We start from the raw sequence: 22,848 nt of genomic DNA on the forward strand, positions 1-22,848 counted from the left end.
CATTGCAATGGAAAAGCTAGGTTTGGATATATCGTTCCAGCCCTAGCCGACGACCCTGCGATATATTCTCATGCGGGTATCGATGTTTCTTGCGAGGGCGCAAGTGTGCAAACATATCGATGTTCTAGGCGCAGGCGTAAATGGTTGAAAAACAATGGCGGTCCCTGTCAACGCTTCTATTGGCTTAATTAATAAATGAATTATTATTAAAATTTAAATTATTTATTAATTGAACCATTATTAAAATATTTATGTATAATAATGTATACAATATACATACATATGTATAAATATATTGTATTGTTATTATTAAATAATTAATACTAAATTTCGTATAGCTGTAGAGTTGGGTAGATTTTCATGTGTAAATTGGCAATTCGCTGATAGACATCTTCCGCAACTCGCAGCAGACCAGCGCGTCAGTCCTCTGAGCACTTCGATTTAGCTTAACCCATGCCCGAGGTATGCTGGACCTTCTCATGTGTGCAGGAGTGGTGCTCCTTAGTGGAGCTCATCAGGTCGCTGTTTAGGGCGATGTCCTCAAACGCTCATGCTGTCTGGCTCTCGCTCGCATTCCTGTTCAGCCGCAGCTCCACGGCCACTGAATGCCACTGCGTCTGTTTCTCCTGGTGGCAGTCTCAGCCTACCATGCGGAGGTGTACCGCGAACTGGCCAGCGACGAGGTGGCCCTGATGGGACTCAACTTCACCAGGAAACTACTGCTGACGGTGAGCATGCGGTCATGATCGATGACAGGCGAACATTAGTTGGAGCCGCATCTGATAGTGATACACGCTAAGAGGACGGTGGCGGAGACTACGCTGGCTACCTACGAGCTGGCACTCACAGTTTCGGGAGGGCAAAAAGTCGGGGAGCTGGCCTGCACGCGGCATCAACTGAGCCATCGACCAGGCGCAAACACTGTGCTACACAGTTGTGTAGCTGCGTGCTCGCGAACCAGTTTTCCTTTCTTTCTGTGTCTACTTTTTCCATGTCCATTTCATTTTCGTTTTCATTTTCATTCGCAGCTACTTACTTAGTCTTCGGTGTGATGCAATGGGAGCCATAAATGGTGCAAGCTTCCTAGGCCCACTGAAATGCGTAAATAACGATTTGAACCAGTTGACCAAATGCCAATGCCGATTGCCGCGCGAGCCGACGCTTCCGGCCCGTTCCAGGCCAGGCCAGTCCAGTCTGGGGCTGACAATTGTTAACCCAATTCGCGACTCGATCAGGCCCAGACTGGCCTGGTCTGCCCAGACACGGCATGGCCTGGAGCGGCCTGGCTCATATAAAAGGCTTCGGTCGCCAATGGATGTACAGATAACATCGCGCACTCAAGCTGATCTTAAGCAATGCAGGCCCACAAGATTTCCCACTGCCTAGCACTGGTCCTGCTCTCCCTCAGCCAGATCCGTGGCCAGATCATCCAGCCAATACGTTATCCCGGCGGACCGGTGCACCCGCAGCGGCAACAGCGCTCCCTCTTTGGCCCACCCGGTCCACCCATCGGTTGGAGTAGCGGTGGCGGCTGGGCCGGTCCCAGTCCCAGCTTCGGGTTCAGCCACCTGCCACCCTCATCGAGCCCGCACGTAACCAAGGACGAGCTTCTGGCTCTACTGGCGGCCTGGAAAGATGTCGAGCCCAAGCCGACTCCGTCTCCACCCCCTGAGCCCGAGGATGAGCCGGAGCCTGAGGTGACCACCGCCCCCCCTCCCGAGGAAGAGGAGGAGCCAGAACCAGAACCGGAGGCCCCAGCACCAGCCCCAGAGGCACCAGCCGGACCTCCTCCCGGTGTGCCGGTTACCGTCTCGCTGCCAGCCCTGGTACCCATTCAGCTAGCCGCCATGTGGCAGACTCCAGTGCCTGGCGCAGGATCTGTAGGCCTCGGTCTGGGCGGAATCGGTGGTTTGTCAGGTCTAGGACTGGGACTGGGTGGGGGTGTAGCTGCAGCTGCAGCAAGCACTGATGGTGGCGCTGCAGCCGGAGCAGCAGCTGCCACAGCACGCACTGCCACAGTCTCCCGTTCGCGGGCCCGTGCAAGGGTCGGAGGACGGCCCTCAAAAGCCGCCTCTATTCGCTTTCCCGTTGCCAATCCCCGCAGCTTCGCCTCAGGAAACTATGTGGCGCCCAGACCGCGCTACTATCGCGCCGCTCCTTCGCAGTCGGAGCCAAGTCGGTATGTACATCCCTTTAACACTGCTGCTAACTTTCTCTCAAAACTCTCCTCCTCCGTTTTACAGGGTCGATGTGATGCCATCGCCCGGGTATCTGGCCCATGTTCCGGGACCAGTACAGCTCGTTCCTGGTTACTGGCAGTAGTCGCCACTTCTTTAGTGCATACATCTCTTGGTACTCGTCCTTCCCATTTTATCTAAGCTCAAACTGTACAAATATACACACTCATACCTATACATATTATACCTATACAATTACATATATAGGCTACGTAAATCTATGTCCATGTACAGATCATCAGCATCTATTTGTACTTTAATGCCACTTTCTTTTAACAAACATTTTTTTTATATTTGGTTTTAATAATAAATATTTTAACTTATACATTGTAATTGTGTGAAGTTTTTGAATTTCTACTGCGAATTCCTGTGTGCTCATTATTCCTCGTTTCCAAACCTAAAGAAGTGGCTCCGCGGAGAGAGATTTGATTCCAACGATGAAGTCACCTCCCAAAGAACTGTCTATTTTTAGGATCTCGACAAAGCCCCTTTTTTTTATAGGGATACAAAAATGGGAGAAACGTTGGACAAAATTTATAGAAGTCAAAGAAGTCTATGTTCGTGTGGATATTCATAAAGTCACGGAATTTATACCCGCCGACTATAAGAGCTAGAGGAAGACAATTTTTTACCCTTGCTCCTGTGAGAATACACTGTTAAAAGTGTATTTCTAACTTTGCCCAGCCCCCTTCTACATATCTCTATAGCGAGAATCTACAAATCCATTTGCAGTGGCTACGCTACCCCACCTCGTCCACGTGCTTGCTCTCCCTCTCATCACTCTCACACACACTCTTCCCCGTGCAGTGTGTTTCCTCTGTCGGAGGGGATCGAAATAAAGCGGCTGGTATTGCCGTGGCAATAGCAGAAAAACGAAAAAATATAAATTATTCTAAAAATTCTGATCAAATAGGTCATTAGTTGGAAATATGATAAACGGAGTGCAGGATATTACTAGAGGTGATGGTTTTTCCTCTCTTTCTCTCTATGTTTTTCAATCTCTCATGACAGGTGCGGGCACCTGCTTGCTCGGTCCCTTTTCTGAACAGGGATGATAAAAGACGATACCGATTTCTTATAAAATAGTGTATATAGCTGATGGTTTCAATGGAATTTCCTTGGTGCGCTTAGTTTCGCTAGTGTTTCCCGCCGTCCATGCTTTTTCTTGGCAGAAACAGAAGATCCTTTTATCGAGCCAAAAGAAAGCCTTGAAAACAATAAAATTAAAATGTTTGATGTGTACGTTGGCTGCAATTACGGACGAATTCAAACAAAACACCATCCGAAATGGTGTCTCCTAGGAATGCCATATGCTTTAGCAGTCCCTTTGGCAGGTTTCTTGTCCGCTAAGCAACACTCAATGTCTGGCAACAACGATTGTTCCGGTGTTGACTTGGCTAAAATCACGTAAAACATAAACAACGATATCACATAGTTTCTCAACCAAAAACCGGCGTTAAGTAAATCAAGCAGGAACGCGGCTAGGGCCGCGGCTCTACATTTGTGGCCGATACTCAGGCCAGTATGGCTGCGTTCCGCCAGAGGGCGCACACTGCAGGAAGAGTGTGTGAAAGAGAGGGAATGCAGTTTTATTTGTTCCTTGTGCCTATACAAATAATTCGATGTGATTCCAGATTGGGCAATCTCCTAGATATGGTAATTATCAATGAATTTCTTCCTCGTTTCTTAAAAGTCTCTGAGAAGTAGGCGTCAAGCAAGACGGACAGACAGACATGGCTATATTGACTGGGCTATTGGTGCTGATTAAGAATATATACAGTTTATGGGGTCGAAAACGCTTCCTTTTGGGTGTTACACCCATCCACTTGCACTTTCCTACAGTGTTTGAGTATCGGGTATAGCCAGAGTGACCACAACAGGTAAAATGGCGGTGCTCATAACCGGGAATGATAGCCATTTTTCCAAGAGTTCGACAAATTATGTGATGCATCACTTTTGGGTAAACACGGCGATAAAGCACATACAATTACAACACTGAAATCAAAACACACACCTTTTTATACCCGATACTCAAAATGAGTATTGGGGTATATTAGATTTGTGGTAAAAGTGGATGTGTGTAACGTCCAGAAGGAATCGGTTTCGACCCCATAAAGTATATATATTCTTGATCAGCATCAATAGCCGAGTCGATTGAGCCATGTCTGTCTGTCCGTCTGTCCGTCTGTCCGTCCGTCCGTCTGTCCGTCTGTCCGTCCCCTTCAGCGCCTAATGCTCAAAGACTATAAGAGCTAGAGCAACGATGTTTTGGATCCAGACTTCTGTGATATGTCACTGCTACAAAAATATTTCAAAACTTTGCCCCGCCCACTTCCGCCCCCACAAAGGGCGAAAATCTGTGGCATCCACAATTTTAAAGATACGAGAACACCAAAAACGCAGAATCGTAGAGAATGACCATATCTTTTAGACTGCAGAATCTGAATTGGATCGTATTACTATTATAGCCAGCATCAAGAAAACAATTTCATTTTTTCTCGCCCTGTCTCTCTCTAACACACACGTAGCATAGGCGGCTTTGCTTAGAGTAAAACATTAGCGCCTAGATCTCAGAGACTATAAAAGCTAGAGCAACCAAATTTGGTATCCACACTCCTAATATATCAGACCGAGACGAGTTTGTTTCAAAATTTCGCCACACCCCTTCCGCCCCCGCAAAGGATGCAAATCTGGGGATATTCACAAATCTCAGAGACTATTAAAGCTAGAGTAACCAAATTTGATATCCGCACTTCTGTTAGATCTCACTATAAAACCTTTATCTCAAAATTTCGCCCCACCCCCTTCCGCCCACACAAAGGACGAAAATCTGTTGCATCCACAATACGCAGAACGCAGAATCATAGATAACGACCATATCTATCAGATTGCTGAATCTGAATCAGATCAGATCATTTTTATAGCCAAAGGAAACAAATCAATTTGCACTGGCTACGCAGCGCGTGACGTCACGCTCAGACTGATTTTCTGTCTCTCTCGCACGCACTCTTTGTCGTGTCGTTTAATATTAGCGGCGTCTGCCGGAGGAGAGCCATACTGACTTAGTATCGGGTATAACTGTAGAGTTGCGGTGTCCGCAGCAACTCACAACGTTCCCCCTCGTTTTTTATTTCGCACCAATATATCTCAATTCAAAAGCTATAAATATATAATCAAATGCAGATATTTGTTTCGTTATCAAAATGCTGCGCCTGTCAAGGAACTCGATTCACAATGCTTACATCAGTGGCGTCTGCTTGTTGTCCAGGTTCAGATGGTGTCCACAACTAGAACGTGCCCATAACCATCGCACTTCCCCTATAAACATATACATATCTCTTATATCATCTAAAGACATAAGATATTGTAAATCGTTTTAATCGATTGATAAGATCAAAAAAGCTTTAATTAAACAATTACCAAACTGATGATGCGTTTATCTACTTAATTTTCCAATGTGACTATTATGCTCGCATTTTTTGATCCGTACAGCGTTAACCACTTATCGTGTTTGACTACTGGACGTGCAACTAAAACGAAACCCCATCCACAAGCAGCAATCGTGCCAAATCGGGCGCTTATGGCAGCCGCCGCGGGTGTCAGCATGACTTTGCCACGCCCTGCTGTGCCATAACTCGCCAATCCGCGGGCGATGACAGACATGTTGTCTGATCCTGTTTTCCAAATCGCATTCAACACTCTGCCGAATGAGACATTAAGACAGATGAAGCTGAGTTTGGATGGAAGTGGTCCGGCTAAATTGGGATGGATGGAGGTCCGACCTTTTTCAGCTACGATCTGAAATCGGGGCGCAGAGCTGAACCGACATGAATTCAATAAATTTGTGGAAATTTTTACGTCGCAGTAAAGCCCCCAACACTGTCCAACAAGCAATTGGATAAGTAATGGGAGTATATTTATTTTTGAAAACTACGGGTATGTTACGAGCTATAGTAAATATATGTAGTATATCTAATATGGGGCGATCAGGTTCGGTGGACCGATGCCTCCAATACCATTGCAAATGTCTGCCTTCCTACTCGTCGGAAAACATTGTCAAGCAGTAGGTATGCACCCGTAGTATTTTCTACATTAAGTATGTTTAAATTTAATTACAATTCCCATATTATATATATACATCCAAGACGTCCTTCTCATAAATGATATTAAAGGGATTTGAGGGTAAAAAAGGGTAAACGATATATTTGTACCTATATATAGACTAGTCTTTGGTTGAATTTAACATTCATATGCACATATCCGGAGGGCACGGATATAAGGAGCTTGCTTTTCAGCACCGACTGGGAAATGCCAAGTCAAAATGGAAAACAAAAATGGTGAAAAAAAAGGTTTTTGGTTTGGGCTGAATAGAAAACCGCGTATGGCAGTACAGTGTGGTCAGTGTTTATGGTAATTTTCACACATTTCACATAAATGGTAATTGACATGCCTGCCACCTGATACCTGATACCAGATATCTCCAACAGAAATCGTCGGCAGCAGGCGTAAAAAAATTTATTGAAAGCAATGTGCGTTCGGCAAATCGAGTAACGCCTATTTGGACTAGTTTGGACTTCCCGCTATGACCAATAGCGACTTAATTGTAATTTTAATGGCCGCCTGAGGGTTTATGTAAGACTCAACCGCACACTTCGACTCGGGCATTGCCATTGTTTGCTCTAACTTAATAGCTGTATTAACTAGTGAACAAATAAATAACAAATTAAGACACGTGCTAAAACCAGTTCAGTTCAGGCGACGCCACAGAATCCAGAGACCTTGGTGTGCGGCCAGCAGGGCGAAGGCACCAGCAAACACAAAGTTCAGTCTGTATATGGCTGCCTGACAGTACAAAAGAACAATCCCAGACAGCACGTACAGGACAATGGACATCATCCAATAGCCAGAGCTAAGGCAGGGAAGAGGAGAGGCTGTGTAAGATGGTGTTGGCTACGATAAGTGGCAATCTTTAGTTACCATTTCTGTGGAGCCCGAAACTGCAGCAGTAAACTTAGGGAGATCAAGACAACGACGCTGGACTGCAAGCTCGGGTCGGGCAGATCGATGCCATGGCTGCCGAGGAAAAGGGGGAGAAATGATTCCTTCAACGACTTATGTGAGCGATAGAAGTTTCACTTACCGTCGAGATCGGACCCAGGCCAATGTGTTTGGGCCAGTGAGCAGAAGCTGCATGAGCAGCATCAACAATAGGGTTACGTGAAAGGGAAAGTTTTGAAGGCCAACACAGGGTTCTGGATCAATTTCCTTTTTTTCCGCTGCCATTTCTTCCTGCTCCTCCTCCTGCTGTTGCTTTTTTTCGTCTGACTGGCCATCATCTATGCCCGACAGCGTGTCTCCATCTCCTTCAGATCCTGTAGCAGCCGGTTCACTCGGCGTACCGCGAACCAAGTTAGCCGCCTTCTGCCAGACGAAGTCCTCCAGGTAGTCCTTGTAGGCATTCGACAGCATTAGAAAGTAGAAAACAAAGGCCAGCAGCAGACCCACACCACTGCAGGTGCCTATTGCCGTCGCAATGGTTAGGATGCCGTAAGTAATGGGCAGATGAGTCATTATGGAGATCAGTATATTGGAGCTGGCCTGTGATTGGCGCGTCAGACGCAAGGCCAAGCGATAGAATGCGTTTCCGTAGAGCGATAGGGCCAGCCAGGTGGCCAGGGTTGCCACCAAGGAGAACGCAATCGCTGCGCAGTGGATCACAATCGACACGTTGATGCTGTAGTCCAAGGACTCTGGAGTGGGCAGCACACGGCTACTCAGTATTAGCTTCTTCAGCAGGCGACAGGCTGCAAGAAAACAGAAAACTTGTTTGCATTCTGGGACGACATATGTGAATCATTTCCTTTGGACAACCTGTGACCACGTATAGTGATGTGTACTGCAGATAGCCGGTGTAGGGCTTTAGGCTCTTGAAGCTGCCCACTTCATGGAAGGTTGAAACCTGCTTTCGCAAAACAATAAGCAGCACACATGTCAGGTGAGCCGGCAGCCAGCTGGAAAACTCCAAGACCAGTCGGGACAGGGCTGAGGAATAGCCGTACTCATAGCTTAGGTTCAAAAATGAATCAGAGTGCGACAGAAAACGTCAATAAGAAGGAGAAGCGAGAGACCGTGGAAGAGGGAAAGAGAATTATGAATCCACACTGCTTTAAATCATTTAAAGTTTGTTTACCTTATACGATAGCGGCAAATGGGGTCCAGGTACAAGTCCATTATGACAGGATTCAGGGTCGTATTGTAGTGCTTTGGAAGCAGGGTGGGTACGTTCGCATAAAGCTGAGGCTTTTCGTCCGGAGAACTGTGGATAGGCAGTCGAATATTGACCAAGAAAGAATAGATTTCTACACCAACTCACGTCAACGTTTGAAAGCGCTCAAAGCCCGCCGCCCAAGGAACACAGAGCCTTGCCGTGACGCGGTACTGTGGTTTGAGGCACTGTAGGGGCTCAACAATCACTCTCAGGCTCTGGTACGGATCGAAGAGCTCGCTGATACGCAGCCTATAGTGGAGTGTGCCCTGCAACGTTTCATTGACGGCCAGTTGCTTGGAAAAGGAGTACCAGCGCGGAAGGCGGATGTCAACGTGCCGCTCTTTAGGGTCGTAGATGTCTAGATTGTAGCCAAGGTGACCGCTGCCCGCTGGTAGGCGTACCAGCACATGAGTCCACTCTAAGTAGGTGTTGCGCAAATTGTGAAGATCCAGCACTGCAATGCTTCGCGGCTCTCGCTCTCTGTTCGGCAACCGCTGAACTAGATGGGTAAGCGGTGTAACCTTTTCGCTAAAATGCCAGAAAGGAGGTCATGTGGGCTGGTCTTTAGCATGGTGGACGAGGGGCAGCTCACCAGTAAGTTTGACCCGTCTCTTTGTGGACCAGGGCAGTGCAGCCGAATAACCAATCGATATCGTCCACATTCAGCGCCTCAATGGCCAGCTTTTTGTAGCGCTTGTGGCGCTTTATGCCAATCAGGTCAAAGTAGGAAGTCTTGAGACCATTGGCGAAGTACTTATTGATGACTAGTCGTCGCTCCTCGTTCCAATTGTTGGCTGCAGAAAAGCTCATAGTGCTCTGCGGGCGACTTGGCCGCTTCTGAAAAACCAGACGCGATAAATGATGAAGAAATTATAAGTTATAAGCATTAGAATCTACCACAAAGTGAGACAGAGCCGACTTCAGGTTGCGTTGTTTGTCTGTGCTAAAGATCACTGACCGATCGTCGCGCACCCGGGCAATGCTAAAGAGGAATCTATTTATGGTCTTAATGAACTGCAAGCACCAAACAGCGGATAGATGATCGCAGCTTAGGCTCACACGGGGTATGGCCGAGGTCTGCAAGGTAACAGGAATACAAAATAGATAGCGATAGAAGCAAAGTTGAAATTATATAGAAATTTACCATGGCGTGAAGATCATTGAACTTGGAGGCTGTTAGGCCCGGGCGCACGAGGAGATCACGATTCCCACCAGCCGTCGAGATGAGCAAAACGTTGTCCAGGTTTGCCGATGTCTCTTTCAGAGCCATATTTTGGACACTTGGTGGGTTCTGGTGCAAGCTGTTGCATACATTGGTCCGGGTCGTTGGTAGAGTGACTGTTCGAGTCCTGCTCAGGGCACTATCTGTCTGTGCGTAAAAAGCGTCCAGTTCAGCATCCAAATTTAGCACGGGCCGGTCAAGGGGCGTGGAAATACTGATAATCGTATTTATGTGCTGTCCTATGCTTAAGTCTGTGAGAACCGAGTGCGCCAGCTTACCGCCCATTGAGTGCCCGATGAGCACAATGGACGGCTCTTCGCTGCGCCCTTTATAGAGGGACAGGATTGTGCGGATGCAGAGCTTAAGATAACGTTGCTGATGAAACAAGTAGCCGCCATAGAGGGCCGACAGCTCTTCATCGTAGTCGATGGTGTAGTAGTCTAAATGAATGCCGGCATCGTTAGTCAGAGCCTTGCGAAGGGCGACGGAGGCCAACGATCTGACTTGCTTGTAGGAGCCGCCATTGCCTGGCACAAAAATAACCGGAGCTCCGGTCATGTCCTTTGCATGTGGTTCCACCGAGTCCCTTAGTCCTTCGTAGTAGTAGAAAAGTCTGTAATTGGGATACAGCTCGCCGTTTTTTATCTGGACTCGCTGTATAAGCAATAAATATAGTGTGCTGAGTGTGCTAATCTCATTCTGATAACTTACTGAAAACATCGGCTGCCCAAACATATAGGTCATGCGACAGGCATTCGGCTCCACATCTACATAGATGTTAATGATCCCATATATGAAACAACAGATGGAACCAATCACCAGGAGAACGGCACAGTTCCGAAACATAAACATTTTTAAAATGTCTAATTTTGCATATTTCAGTTTGTTCTGTATTTTTGTTATTGTTGTTCCGATGGCGCTGCCAGACCGCTGAGGTTCGAGTACCGGAGTCTTAAAGTATCGGTACTCGATAGTGCAATTCAGTATTAGAGAGGAGAGTTATGTTTTTTTTCGAATTAAAAATAACCCAAATAAAAATATTTGATCAACATAGGTATGAACTGATTAAGATAAATTTCTCATACTGGTGTCATTTCGTAGACAAAAATACAGGAGGGACCTATGTTTTATTTCCAGCAATAGTTTGTGATTTACAGATGGTCTTCTATTTTTGAGTGGGGTTGCAGCTTCATTGTCTAACAAATAAATTGTAAGGTCGTCTCTTTTATATGAAAGAACAGCAATTTTATCAGGTTTAATTTTCGGATAATATTGCTCATCTCTAAGTCATTTGATCCACATGCATACGTATGGACATGTGTGTGTATTGATAATTGTTGTTGGTAGCTGATCATTCAGCTAACGTACGCGTGCGCCTGACTCTGTGTCCCGATCCGATCCGTTCCGAGCCGCCCCCTCCCCTCGCTGGCAGCCAGAGCCAGAATTGTCAACAATCAAAGCCAGCAGCGCCGGCGTCAGCATCATCAACGCTTCGTAACGTGTTTACGTTTCTAAGCCCCAGTCTGAGTTGCGTGTGTGGTGGGTTTGATTCTGTGTGTGCGCTCAATTCGCGTATTCGTATTTGTATCTAGTTGTATCGTTGCGGGTCGCGCCAATAATAAAAACAAGCTAGCTGACGCCGACGTCTCTGTCTCGTTGTCGCCTCTGCCGTTACGTTGCCGCTGCGGATCTCTCGAATCTGATCTGTCGCTCGATAGTTATTGTCTTCTTAGTGTACGTTGTGGAGTCGTTTCTTGTTGCTGTTGTTACGCGCTTGTCCAATGATTTATGAAATATATTCGTAGACTGAGTCTGATCCAACATATAAATACATATTTAAATAATCCAAACTGAAAGTATCTTAAGCGAATGATGCCGTGCAATTACATGTGTTGTTAACAAATAGTTTGTCGGTGTGTTTGTGTGTGTTTTCCCCAACTGTAATTTTTTGTAATTGCAATCACACAAGCGCAGCTGGTCCATACATACATAAAGATACATATTTATATATTTACATACATATGTACATACGTGTGAAACAGAAAAAAACAGATCGCATTTCCATCTATTATTCACTATATAGTATAAATATATCAGTCAAAGTCTCCCCAACTACCGTCCACTGCTGTTGTGTCTCTCTGTCTCTCTCCCTGCCATCTCCTTGTCCACCGTGTGCAATCATATGAAATCCTCCACAACATCTAACATTATGGATATTTGGCGCTCGCTCACAGTTGGCTCATTTCTGCTGCTGGGACTCGTGTGCTTCTATGGCCATGTGGAGTCGTGCAATGAAGTCGTCTGCGCATCCATCGTATCCAAGTGCATGCTGACGCAGAGCTGCAAATGCGAGCTCAAGAACTGCTCCTGCTGCAAAGAGTGTCTCAAGTGTCTGGGGAAGAAGTACTACGAGGAGTGCTGCAGCTGTGTAGGTAAGTAATGCGGCTGGCGTTGGCCTTCCACACTGAGGGTGGGGTTGGGCAGAGGTCTAACGAGATAAAAATATGTGGTGATGACAATCGGGCGACAGCCTTTGGCTCGCATTGTTTTTGTTGCCTTCAACTGTGTAGTGTTCGTGCATGTGTGAGTGTGTGTGAGCGATGTGCCAACCAGGTATCGATAGCGGGCTTGAGCTAGCGATTAGCAGTTTCCCGACCACTCTTATAGCCCTTTTACACTGCAGCGCGTTGGGTATCGATATCGGAATAGACGCAACGACCCGGAATAGGCGTTTACATTGGCAGACGCAGGTCGCTGCGTCTGGAGAACAGATGATCAGCAACCTATTAGTAATGGTGTTATGACATTCGACTTTGCCAAGCACCAGTCAGTTAGAAAAGACCAATCTCATAACACGTGATAGAATATCTTTTTTTTATAAAGCATGCAGTTGTCTATTTGCCCATTTTCTATTTGTATGTTTTATTGGTATTTAAATTTACAGAGCTCTGTCCCAAGCCGAATGACACGCGCAATTCGCTGTCAAGGAAATCTCATGTCGAAGATTTCGATGGTGTGCCGGAGCTGTTCAACGTATTGATCACAAATCCGGATGACAGTGATACTTTCGGCTACAATTGGAATGTGTTCACGTTTCAAGTGGATTTTGACAAGTACTTGAAGGGTCCCAAACTCGAAAAGGATGGCCATTATTATTTAAGTATGTAATTCTCAAAGCAATTGGTATTATTACTTTGTGTTTAACCGAGTCTCTTGTATTTAAGGAACAAATGATAAAAATTTGGATGAAGCAATACAGGAGCGAGACAATATAGTTACAGTTAATTGCACGGTAATATATCTGGACCAGTGCGTTTCCTGGAATAAGTGTCGAAAGAGTTGTCAGAGCACAGGTGCCAGCAGTACCAGGTGAATATAATGAATATAACGAATAGACAGTATTTAATTGCAATCTAACAAATTAGATGGTTCCACGACGGCTGCTGTGAGTGCGTGGGATCGACATGTATTAACTACGGTGTTAACGAGAGTCGCTGTCGAAACTGTCCCGAATCTAAGGATTTGGGCGATGATTTCGATGAAAACATTGAGGAGGAGATGCAGGACTTTGGCGACAATATGGGTCCTTTCGATGGATCAGTAAATAATAATTATTGAGAGCAGTGCGATCAAATGCCATTTAAAGAACAGTGAAAACATTTAACAAATTTAGCTACTCAATACAGTGACATTATTATTACGTAGTACGAAGTAATATTTGTATAGCACTATTATTATTATTTTTTATTTAAAAAATAGGCGCTTTTAATTGTTTACTTATTAAACCGGCCAAGATTTATCAAACAAATTTTTTTTAATAAAAAGCAACCCTTTTTTTTTTTTTGAAAGCTCAACTATCAAAATCTCGATTGTGCCAATGTGCCAATGGACTGACATTGTTATCGAATTGGAGGCAACAACAAACCACTAGAACTAACAAAAATTTATCGTTGTGTGTTTCATACCATACCGGAATTGAACAATAATGAAATTCGACCATTATACAGCCATTAGCAAACTTACATATATCTGCAAAGTCTAACAATCGACAATCTCAGCTTCGCTATCACCAGATCGACTGAAAATCCAAACGAAAGCATAAATTTCTCTCGTTCTCACTGCCTACTTTTCTTGTAAGGTTTTTACATCTGGCCTTAGCCTAAAGTGAAGTGCAATACAGGCACTAGTGCCTGAATTAATAACTGCATATTAAAATACCAGCACAGCTGACATTGCTGTCACCGTTTTGCGGCGATCTGGCAACCCTGCGAAGTCATTGCATGTAATTTCAAGAAAATAACATCAAGTTACGTATTCGTGTGCCAAGAAGGTGCACAAGAGGGGAAAAACTGCTGGGAACGATGTTGAAGGGACTGCAGCATGTGAGAAGTCTGCTGCAAGGCGGATCCCGCCAATTCGCACAGATACAAAATTTGACAGAACTATATTGTGGCTTCAGGCGGGAGCTCCGTCTCCTGCCGCTTAGCCGGCGACAGGTAAGAAGACAGGAACAGAGAAAAAAAGGTAAATAAATCCGAAATTTATTTGCCAGGTTCTCAAGATGCAGGCGGAGTACAAAGCGGTTGTGGGCCTGATATCACGCTCTCTGCAGCTAACGCCGAACGAGGTGCGTAAAATGCATCTGCGCTGCATGAGCATGGGTAAATCAGACAAATCCCCTGACAGCAAGAGCAGCAACACTGGCGATGCCAGCAAACAAACTAAGTCATCCACGTCCGGTGACGACGATTCTGTCAAGGAGAAACCACTGTCGGCAGCGCCCACATCTCACAGTAGCAGCAGCACCACCAAATCCAACACAGATCAGTCATCGGCCGATGCCACCTCTGGCAGCAGTTCCAGCAGCGATCCTGGTGAAGACGGGAAAAAGAAAAGAAATGAGAACGATGAGAAAATGCGTTCAGTGTTAACCAAGGCTGTGCTCTGGTTGTTCACCATCTACATGTTTGTGGCATTCTTCTCATTGCTGATCACCCCCCGGTCGGAAAGGCCCGAGGTAACACTCTTATACTTTTTCACTGCCATCTTCCCTTTTTACATAATCTTTTCTATCTGCGGACAGGGCTCGACGCGATACGTGTCGTGGAATGAGTTTGTGCATCACATGCTGGCCGTGGGCGAGGTGAAAGAGCTGATCATACGGCCCGACATGGAAATGGTAACAATTATACTTCACGAAGGGGCCGTTATCAAGGGCAGGAAAGTTACCTCAACCATATTTCACATGGCTGTGGCCGATGCCACCAAATTTGAGGAGAAGCTTCGCGACGTGGAGAAGCGTCTGGGCATCAAGGATGGTGTACCCGTCACTTACGATCGCCAGTCAGACACTACAGGACGCATCCTTATGCTGCTGCTCATCTGTGCTCTATTCATGTCTATTGCCACGCGCATGAAGAGCATCAAGAGTCCGCTCAGCATGGACTCGTTTGTACGTTTGTATAGCAGACATAATTATAGATCTCTGACTAATCTCTACCCCCATTGCAGAATCAAATGGGTCGTGCCAAGTTCACACTCGTGGATCCCTTTGACGGCGGACGTGGCGTACTATTCCGAGACGTGGCAGGTCTCAGCGAGGCTAAGCAGGAGGTTAAGGAGTTCGTTGACTATTTGAAGACGCCGGAAAAGTATCAGCGCCTGGGCGCCAAGGTGCCACGCGGAGCCTTGCTCCTGGGTCCGCCTGGCTGCGGAAAAACGCTTCTGGCCAAAGCAGTGGCCACAGAGGCTCAAGTGCCTTTTCTCAGTATGAACGGATCTGAATTCATAGAGATGATTGGGGGACTAGGTGCCGCACGCGTGCGAGATCTCTTTAAAGAGGGCAAGATTCGGGCGCCCTGTATCATCTACATAGATGAGATCGACGCCATCGGACGCCAGCGGTCTGGCACAGAGAACATGGGCCAGGGTGGCTCTGGGGAGTCGGAACAAACGCTCAATCAGCTTCTCGTCGAAATGGACGGCATGGCCACCAAGGAAGGTGTCCTCATGCTGGCCAGCACGAATCGGGCCGATATTCTAGACAAGGTGAGTGATTCATGGGGAGGCATGGAATGATTTTTGGCCTTTGGGCTGATTTATTGGGCAAAATATTAAAACCCTTCTGTTCAGGCTCTGTTACGACCTGGCCGCTTTGATCGCCACATACTCATCGACCTGCCCACGCTGCAGGAGCGCAAGGAGATATTCGAGAAGCATTTGTCTACAGTCAAGCTGGACTCCCCGCCCAGCTCTATGTCACAGCGCCTGGCACGCCTTACACCCGGCTTTTCTGGCGCCGATATTGCCAACGTCTGCAATGAGGCCGCTCTTCATGCGGCCCGAAACACGCAGACAGAGGTCAGCACAAGGAACCTGGAGTACGCCGTCGAGCGTTTAGTTGGTGCGTTAGAACTCCATTCAAATTTTTCAAAGTCAACTATATCCTATATCCTTTTCCTTCCGTAGGTGGCACTGAAAAGCGTTCGCATGCGTTGTCTCTGGCAGAGCGCAAGGTTATTGCTTACCACGAATCCGGTCATGCCCTTGTAGGCTGGATGCTGCCTCATTCGGACATCCTGCTCAAAGTTACCATTGTGCCGCGCACCAGCTTGGCCCTGGGCTTTGCCCAGTACACGCCCAGCGAGCAGCATCTGTACAGCAAGGAGGAGCTATTCGACAAGATGTGCATGGCCCTGGGCGGACGCGCGGCTGAGAACTTAGTCTTCAATCGCATTACGACTGGGGCCCAGAACGACCTGGAAAAGGTCACAAAGATCGCCTATTCGCAGATCAAGAAGTTTGGCATGAGCAAGATCCTAGGACCCATCTATATCCGAGATGCGGACGAGTCCGAGGGTGGGGACTCCAGCGGTGGCGCAAAACCCTATTCACGAGCCATGGAAACCACGATCGACAACGAGGCCCGCAGTATCGTTACTCAAGCCTACCGGATAAGCGAGGGCATACTCGTCAAACACCGCGACAAGCTAGATAAGGTCAGCTAAATTCTTATACTTTCTGTCCCCTAGCTTTCCACGACGAGTTATCCCATTCTTCTCCTGTTTCAGTTGGCCGAGGCTCTCCTGGAAAAGGAAACATTGGACTACGATGAGGTTGTAAAACTGATTGGGCCGCCGCCTCATGATCCGGAGAAGCGCCAGGTGGAATCCGTTGAGTTCGAGCAATCGCTTAAAAATCTTGGCAATGATACAAACACACCTCAGATCTAGGCAGTCATTTGTCGCCTGCTGCACAACCTAAGCCGCTCACCTTTTCGCCGCTCGCACCCCTTGGTTCATGTTCAATAAATGTAAATAAAGTTGTTTACCTTTTTAAACGACTTAGAACTGTGTTCATTACTCGCTAATTAGCCGCGTCTTGGAGCAAGGCGATAACACACTTAACGGATACACTTCGAGCCGAATTGGGTGATTAAACGGATCCAAAAGTGATTAATCAATCGGACCCGTTTGTAACGCAAATCATAAGCCACTGTCTCCCGACAATTCGAATGTCTACGAGTAGACATTGCATAGAGTAAATCTACACTAGAAGTGTCTACTCGTAGACATTGCATAGAGTAAATCTACACTAGCTAGAGTAGAATCATCGTCATCGTTCTGACGTGGCAAGAGATCAAGAGTTTAATTCAACAGTCACCCCGCTGACCTAGAGCTTGACATGCTCCGTCAATTGGTTGAGCCAAAGTCAACCTACACACACTGTCTGAGTGATCGCCAAAGCCGGAACTAGATTTTTTTTAGCTATTTGAATCGATACTGCCTCATCTCGTTCCCTAGGATTGCACACGTATTTGTCGAAGAAAGCCTTATTGACCTCTCTCTATACGAATCGCTGTCGTCAGCCTTTTCGCTTGTATTACAATACCTGGGAGTCTGTTTGTGATATTCGTGTCCCCAACGATGATGGTAAAACCTCTCGGGGAGCCAAGCATACGATGATTCTGAAAACAATCTGCAAGCCGTTTGTGTTCCAGGTACACCTATCAAATCAAGACATTTTACAAGACAATCAATGGTTATTTAACATTTATTTATTATCAAAAACAATGGTATACAATGAAAAGTATAGTGAATTTTATATAATTGTTTATATAACGCTTGCATGTGAGAAAAAGTGTACTGAAAAGTGTCTCGATTTTGTGGTAGCATACTGAATAAAATTGTACATCAGTGGATAAAACGGAGAAATAATACTGCTAGCCCAAGCTGCAAGCGGAACTGCACCGACTGTGTCCCGTTATTAATGGAGCTATGAAGAAGCCGTTTTAATGATATTAAACATATAAGTACATATATTAAAGATACAAGTATTACATTGGTAAACTGTACCACAGTATGAAGGCCTTATAAGTGAACTGTTTGGATTCTATTGGAGCTTGTAAGTGAAGCCCTTGATAGTTCTGGCTATGAAAATGGTTTCGATTTGGTGCTGTAGGGTTTCGTCCAGGTAGTCGTCACTCGCGACTAACGCAATCAGCACTTAGAATTTGTTTATATTTAAGTTACGCAAATACCAGGGTCTACAGCATTTAGATTTGCCTTTACTAGTACAAGTGAATTTCTAATTTGAACTAATACAAAAATGTCAATGCGTGTCCAGACAGCGGATGGGAGAGTGGATAAAACTCGTTTTATCGCGGGTCCATTGCAACCAAGTCGTTCGTCAGTATAATTTCATTTTCACATATGTATATGTACTTACATATGTACTATGTACGAGTATGTACATATTGAGGTACTTGCTATGATTTCGCTGCTTGATAAAATAAATATCTTTTGTTGTGATTTTCAAATAGTAATGGATATAATTGATAAAAGACTGAATCTTCTCTTAAAAAGAAAACTAAATTCGTTGTCTATCGCATGTGGGCTGATCTTACGCACTGCTAAATATTAAGCGAGTGCCATACGGGTATCGGCGAGCAATTAAACCGAGCTGTACCCAGAATCGCGCTTGAGCTGACTCTCAGGCAGGCCCAGAGGATGCATAAATAGGCCCGGCATCGGCACTTGGCTCAAGTTTGTCAATTGCCGCTCGACGAAAACGGATTACGGAAGACGGAGAAAAAAAATGCAGTTTGTTATAGTTTTAGTTCTCATCGCAGGCATAATCGCGACCCTGGCGGTGGATGAATTCCGTGAGTTTTTCAACAAGTGCTGATCCTGTCTATTGCCAGTCTGACTCGATCTTACCCACAGCTGGGCCCCTGGAGCGCTGTCACTTTGGGAATGAGACCTGCTACGTGGAGCAGGCACAGAACTTCTTCCGGGCCTTCAAAAGTGGCATACCCGATCGTGGAGTGGCTAGCCTGGAGCCCATTGACCTAGGAACGCTGCGAGTAGAGAGCGGAGGCCACTCCGCATCGCTGCAGTTCAACTTGCTCATGACCGATGCCAAGCTGTACAATCTGGCCAATTCGGTGGTGGTCAAGAGCCTGAAGGGTTTCACGAAGGACTTTAGCAAGCCACTCAAGCTAGTCCTGATGCTCTACATGCCTGATCTGGAGGTCCGTGCCAAGTACGATGTCAACGGCAAGATCCTCATTCTACCCATCGTCAGCACTGGGGATATAGTCATCAAGCTGAGCCAGGTGCAGGCTAAGTTGCGTATCGTGGCCGACCCAGTAAAGCGAGGGCATGGGGATGGGGATGGACACACATATCTCAATATCACAGACTTTAAAACAGTCACCAAGGTCAAGGAGTGAGTAACGTAACGCCCATAGCCCCTCCAATTTGTTCTATCTCATGACGCTGTCCATTTTATGTCCAGGGGTAACTTTAACCTGTCCAACCTCTTCAGTGACAACAGGGAGCTCCGCGAAAGCACCCTGAAGGTTCTGAACGATGAGTGGGATGCCCTGGCGGCGGACATTCAGCCCAAGATCAACGAAGCCTGCGACCGGTCCTTCAGGGCCATCCTCCAGCACCTCTGGGACAACATCCCGTATGAAGAGTTCTTTGATAGTGAAAGTTCAATAATTCACACAGGGAAAAAAGCCATGAAATCTTAATATTTATTCTTAGATTTACAAATGTATACCAATATAGCTCCGAGAGTGGACACTTAAAAAAGAAAGTGATCTTATATTAAAATATACATAATATAAGAAATTCTATACTATAGCAAGCCTTTACAAACCCTTACCAGCCCTTATAAAAGGTAGTTCGCTTACTCTCTTTCGGGTGTTATTTAACGCTCTGCACTACTGAGAGACCCGAAAAGAGAGCGCGTTGCGGGAGCGGGCCTTGTAAAGACCAGAAATTCCACGCACAGTGGGTAAAAAAATGTCTCTCTTAAAGCCGCAATACATCACATTAAATAGAACAGATAACAAAACTTTCGACAACGTCTCCCCCTTTATAATAAACAATTTTATAGCCTTTTATGTGTCCGGGAGGTATATTCTGTAGAAAAAATACAGATCAGGCAACAAGACTTCTTAAAATCACCAAACTCCACGATTTTGTTGTAAGAGCAATGGAACACAAAATATTTAACTTCTCCAAAAGGGTCTAAAAAAACGCAAAACACAAACACGACGTACTCCATGAAACCGGACTCATTATCCTAACATTCGATACACCAACGTCACATCAACATATAATGATTGGATATGAACGAGCGAACGAGAGCCGGACAGTAGCAGATGAGATGTTCCAGGGTTTCGATAGCCCCAGGTTCATCACATTTCCTACAACTGTCTCTGTTGGTGATGCCTAGCTTAGCTGCATGTGCAGCAGCCAGACAGTGACCTGTAAGTATTCCCACTAGCAATCTACAGTCCTTTCGTGGTAGGTGCAGTAGGTAGTGGCTAACTTTCTCGTTGCGTTCGTTGCACATTATCTTCGAGGTTCTGCAGGTGGTGGTACTACTCCACCTGCTATCAGTCTGTGTTCTAGCCTGCTTCTCTAGATCGCATTGCAGCGTTCTAAGGGAGACTGGCACGTTCTCGGTTCTCCTATTCTCCAGCTCGACGCCTTCCTTAGCTAGTACGTCCGCCGCTTCGTTTCCTTCGATGCCCTGGTGGCTGGGAACCCAATAGATCCGCACTATATTTTCCTATATTCCTATTTTTCTATATTTACTATGAATAAAAAAAAGCCCAATCACAAACTAAGGATCTGTATAAAAATTTTGTAAAAACTATTATAAGTATGAGCTTCTCTAAAAATGTTAAATGATATTTATTAGATTTAAAATAACTATCTACACATATTATTAATGTGACTAGCGCAATAAACAGAAGTGTAAATTTGTAGAGCTAGGATAAAGCATGAAAATAAATAAATAAAAAAAAAACTACGGGTCATCACCTGAAACATACATCCAAACAAACATAAGCCAACACGATCCCAACATCACGACCAAAGCTCCCAAGAAGGAATGGATATGGATACAGACACCACAGGATCTGCTAAGACTACCAAAACCACAACAAAAATATTCTACAATCAGAACGGAAACTCGGAAGTCGCTCTAAGGACAAAGAAAAACATAACCTGGTCAGCAAACACCTCAAGGCTAAGGATAAGATCAAAAAAACTAAAACTCTCAATGCAAACCTAGCTTTATTATCTAATAATTCACTAACAAACTAAACTAACAGCGAAAAAGAACTTTAAATACCAAACCATATTAATAAAGAATACTAAGCTCTAGTATTGAGCAAACTAATTATTCTACCACTTCTACCACATCTAACCCCAACTTACTTGCAATCCCTGCTAAATTTACCCTATATTGCAACAATAACATCGCTAAGGCATTTATACGCAACTCCACCTTCCATATCTATACCCAAATTCCATTTAGCACAGACTTTGACGAAAATCGAAATCAAAGGTCCTCGAAAACGAATCCTTCAAAACCTGTAACCTCCGTATCTCCAAAAAAGCAAACCCATCTCCCCCACGACTTACCTCAAAACCGTTCTTTAAACTAAAAAATACTGGCTGGGATCTCTACAGGAAATATATAATTCACTATAATATATAGTGGAATACCACTCCAAAGTGCCCACCTTTCTATCCCACAAAATATCCCTTTTTCCACCCCACGTACCGTTCCCTGGCGGAAAAATAAACTTACACTCCTCAGAAGAGACTCAAACGGAACATAAACAACCATAACAACATAGAACTCAAAAATCAAATGCTTTATTCAAGAGAGTAATCAGGGAAGCCAAACGGAAATCGATCCTGGAATCCATTTTATTTATAACCCTTACACCCAATCAGCCACAACCAACCAAACAAAAATAACCAACTGCTTCGCCCAAGCATGGTCAGAAGAAGCAGATGATCTCCCCAATATTCCGCTTGAACAAACTCCATCTAAATTCCCCTACCAATAATACCTCAACCCCCACAGCACCAGAAAACGAGACTGATATATCACTTAACCAAAAAGTCCCACAGTTAACATCCGAACAGTCTTTAACCAAATAGATGACTGGTGCATACACTCAGTCCTGGGATCAGTCCTCTCTACAGAGAAATGCCAACTCCTATGCCGCAATAATGATTGCAAGCCCAAAATTCTCACCGGTGACACTTAGAATCTTAGGCCTCACAATTAACACCAGATATAATTGGAATTGTCACATAAACAAACTCAAAACAGACCTTGCTAGTCCACTAGGCATTATAAAACACCTCTCTTCATGTCTCTCTCTTCATGAAAATGTGCGTGTGAGCATGTCGCAATTGCGTGAAAGGCACGAGATGAACGTTGTTGGTTGGTTGGTTAAAGGCCGACAAACAAAAAATTTTGTACACTCAATTGCTCATAGACATTAAATGGCTGAAGATGCTGGGTCAGCCAGCTAAGTCCAGGACATCCAGCTGAACTTAAGACACCGCAAAGCCAACGATTATGTCGCAGCAGAGCAGGGAAGTTCAGAAGAGGTGAAATACCGACATGATGGGGTTTCTTAGCTTACCATCGCAGTGTTTATTCTAAAGGACATTTCATACATATTTCAAATATTCAACAATTTAGAATAACGTTTAACATTTTTAATTCATACAACACCGATGAACTTCAATTCCGTCTTGATGTGGTGATCTTCTTCACAGTGAAGAGTAAAGTGT

At 45.3% G+C, this 22,848-nt stretch overlaps 5 protein-coding genes and 1 long non-coding RNA gene across 6 annotated transcripts; 4 read left to right on the forward strand and 2 right to left on the reverse strand.

Moving 5' to 3' along the window:
* Window positions 1–605: 605 nt before the first annotated feature.
* LOC6600792 (translation initiation factor IF-2) lies at window positions 606–2,322 on the forward strand. Its single transcript, XM_002025779.2, has 3 exons — window positions 606–728; window positions 1,362–2,179; window positions 2,244–2,322. The coding sequence occupies exons 1-3, from the start codon at window positions 606–608 to the stop codon at window positions 2,320–2,322; spliced, it is 1,020 nt and encodes a 339-aa protein (XP_002025815.2).
* Window positions 2,323–5,330: 3,008 nt separating this feature from the next.
* Window positions 5,331–5,670, reverse strand: LOC113566582. The gene is made up of 3 exons (XR_003409141.1): window positions 5,658–5,670; window positions 5,480–5,555; window positions 5,331–5,396 (listed from the first exon to the last, which is right to left on the reverse strand). It is a non-coding gene; the product is annotated as an uncharacterized LOC113566582 (long non-coding RNA).
* Window positions 5,671–6,131: 461 nt separating this feature from the next.
* Window positions 6,132–10,718, reverse strand: LOC6600791 (GPI inositol-deacylase). The gene is made up of 10 exons (XM_002025778.2): window positions 10,439–10,718; window positions 9,650–10,381; window positions 9,403–9,582; window positions 9,098–9,342; window positions 8,611–9,033; window positions 8,428–8,553; window positions 8,109–8,302; window positions 7,378–8,041; window positions 7,215–7,310; window positions 6,132–7,146 (listed from the first exon to the last, which is right to left on the reverse strand). The coding sequence occupies exons 1-10, from the start codon at window positions 10,577–10,579 to the stop codon at window positions 6,984–6,986; spliced, it is 2,964 nt and encodes a 987-aa protein (XP_002025814.1). The 5' UTR covers window positions 10,580–10,718; the 3' UTR covers window positions 6,132–6,983.
* Window positions 10,719–11,684: 966 nt separating this feature from the next.
* On the forward strand, window positions 11,685–13,485 carry LOC6600790 (protein twisted gastrulation). The gene is made up of 4 exons (XM_002025777.2): window positions 11,685–12,159; window positions 12,672–12,887; window positions 12,952–13,096; window positions 13,153–13,485. The coding sequence occupies exons 1-4, from the start codon at window positions 11,910–11,912 to the stop codon at window positions 13,343–13,345; spliced, it is 804 nt and encodes a 267-aa protein (XP_002025813.2). The 5' UTR covers window positions 11,685–11,909; the 3' UTR covers window positions 13,346–13,485.
* Window positions 13,486–13,916: 431 nt separating this feature from the next.
* On the forward strand, window positions 13,917–17,069 carry LOC6600789 (paraplegin). Its single transcript, XM_002025776.2, has 7 exons — window positions 13,917–14,223; window positions 14,280–14,744; window positions 14,811–15,179; window positions 15,239–15,775; window positions 15,860–16,130; window positions 16,196–16,725; window positions 16,798–17,069. The coding sequence occupies exons 1-7, from the start codon at window positions 14,089–14,091 to the stop codon at window positions 16,957–16,959; spliced, it is 2,469 nt and encodes an 822-aa protein (XP_002025812.1). The 5' UTR covers window positions 13,917–14,088; the 3' UTR covers window positions 16,960–17,069.
* A 1,573-nt stretch (window positions 17,070–18,642) lies between these two features.
* Window positions 18,643–19,876, forward strand: LOC6600788 (circadian clock-controlled protein). Its single transcript, XM_002025775.2, has 3 exons — window positions 18,643–18,890; window positions 18,952–19,456; window positions 19,526–19,876. Exons 1-3 carry the CDS (start codon window positions 18,824–18,826, stop codon window positions 19,764–19,766), a joined length of 813 nt encoding a protein of 270 aa, XP_002025811.2. The 5' UTR covers window positions 18,643–18,823; the 3' UTR covers window positions 19,767–19,876.
* The last annotated feature ends 2,972 nt before the right edge of the window (window positions 19,877–22,848 follow it).

The sequence above is a fragment of the Drosophila persimilis genome, unplaced genomic scaffold (genome assembly GCF_003286085.1).
Source record: "Drosophila persimilis strain 14011-0111.01,24,50 unplaced genomic scaffold, DperRS2 tig00000793-arrow-arrow-pilon, whole genome shotgun sequence".
NCBI classification, from domain to species: Eukaryota; Metazoa; Arthropoda; class Insecta; order Diptera; family Drosophilidae; genus Drosophila; species Drosophila persimilis.

What these genes read in the sequence shown, in the direction of transcription:
- LOC6600790 (XM_002025777.2), top strand. Translation starts at nt 11,910, where the DNA reads ATGAAATCCTCCACAACATCTAACATTATGGATATTTGGCGCTCGCTC. An exon ending in GGATGGCCATTATTATTTAA is followed by an intron (nt 12,888 to 12,951) that starts GTATGTAATTCT and finishes CTTGTATTTAAG; the next exon opens with GAACAAATGATAAAAATTTG. An exon ending in ACAGGTGCCAGCAGTACCAG is followed by an intron (nt 13,097 to 13,152) that starts GTGAATATAATG and finishes CTAACAAATTAG; the next exon opens with ATGGTTCCACGACGGCTGCT.
- LOC6600788 (XM_002025775.2), top strand. Translation starts at nt 18,824, where the DNA reads ATGCAGTTTGTTATAGTTTTAGTTCTCATCGCAGGCATAATCGCGACC. An exon ending in CCTGGCGGTGGATGAATTCC is followed by an intron (nt 18,891 to 18,951) that starts GTGAGTTTTTCA and finishes TCTTACCCACAG; the next exon opens with CTGGGCCCCTGGAGCGCTGT. An exon ending in ACAGTCACCAAGGTCAAGGA is followed by an intron (nt 19,457 to 19,525) that starts GTGAGTAACGTA and finishes TTTTATGTCCAG; the next exon opens with GGGTAACTTTAACCTGTCCA.
- LOC6600791 (XM_002025778.2), bottom strand. Translation starts at nt 10,579, where the DNA reads ATGTTTATGTTTCGGAACTGTGCCGTTCTCCTGGTGATTGGTTCCATC. An exon ending in GAGCGCTTTCAAACGTTGAC is followed by an intron (nt 8,554 to 8,610) that starts GTGAGTTGGTGT and finishes GCCTATCCACAG; the next exon opens with TTCTCCGGACGAAAAGCCTC. An exon ending in ATTTGCCGCTATCGTATAAG is followed by an intron (nt 8,303 to 8,427) that starts GTAAACAAACTT and finishes TTTGAACCTAAG; the next exon opens with CTATGAGTACGGCTATTCCT.
- LOC6600789 (XM_002025776.2), top strand. Translation starts at nt 14,089, where the DNA reads ATGTTGAAGGGACTGCAGCATGTGAGAAGTCTGCTGCAAGGCGGATCC. An exon ending in TGCCGCTTAGCCGGCGACAG is followed by an intron (nt 14,224 to 14,279) that starts GTAAGAAGACAG and finishes TTTATTTGCCAG; the next exon opens with GTTCTCAAGATGCAGGCGGA. An exon ending in CCCGGTCGGAAAGGCCCGAG is followed by an intron (nt 14,745 to 14,810) that starts GTAACACTCTTA and finishes ATCTGCGGACAG; the next exon opens with GGCTCGACGCGATACGTGTC.
- LOC6600792 (XM_002025779.2), top strand. Translation starts at nt 606, where the DNA reads ATGCCACTGCGTCTGTTTCTCCTGGTGGCAGTCTCAGCCTACCATGCG. An exon ending in CCAGGAAACTACTGCTGACG is followed by an intron (nt 729 to 1,361) that starts GTGAGCATGCGG and finishes TAAGCAATGCAG; the next exon opens with GCCCACAAGATTTCCCACTG. An exon ending in TCGCAGTCGGAGCCAAGTCG is followed by an intron (nt 2,180 to 2,243) that starts GTATGTACATCC and finishes TCCGTTTTACAG; the next exon opens with GGTCGATGTGATGCCATCGC.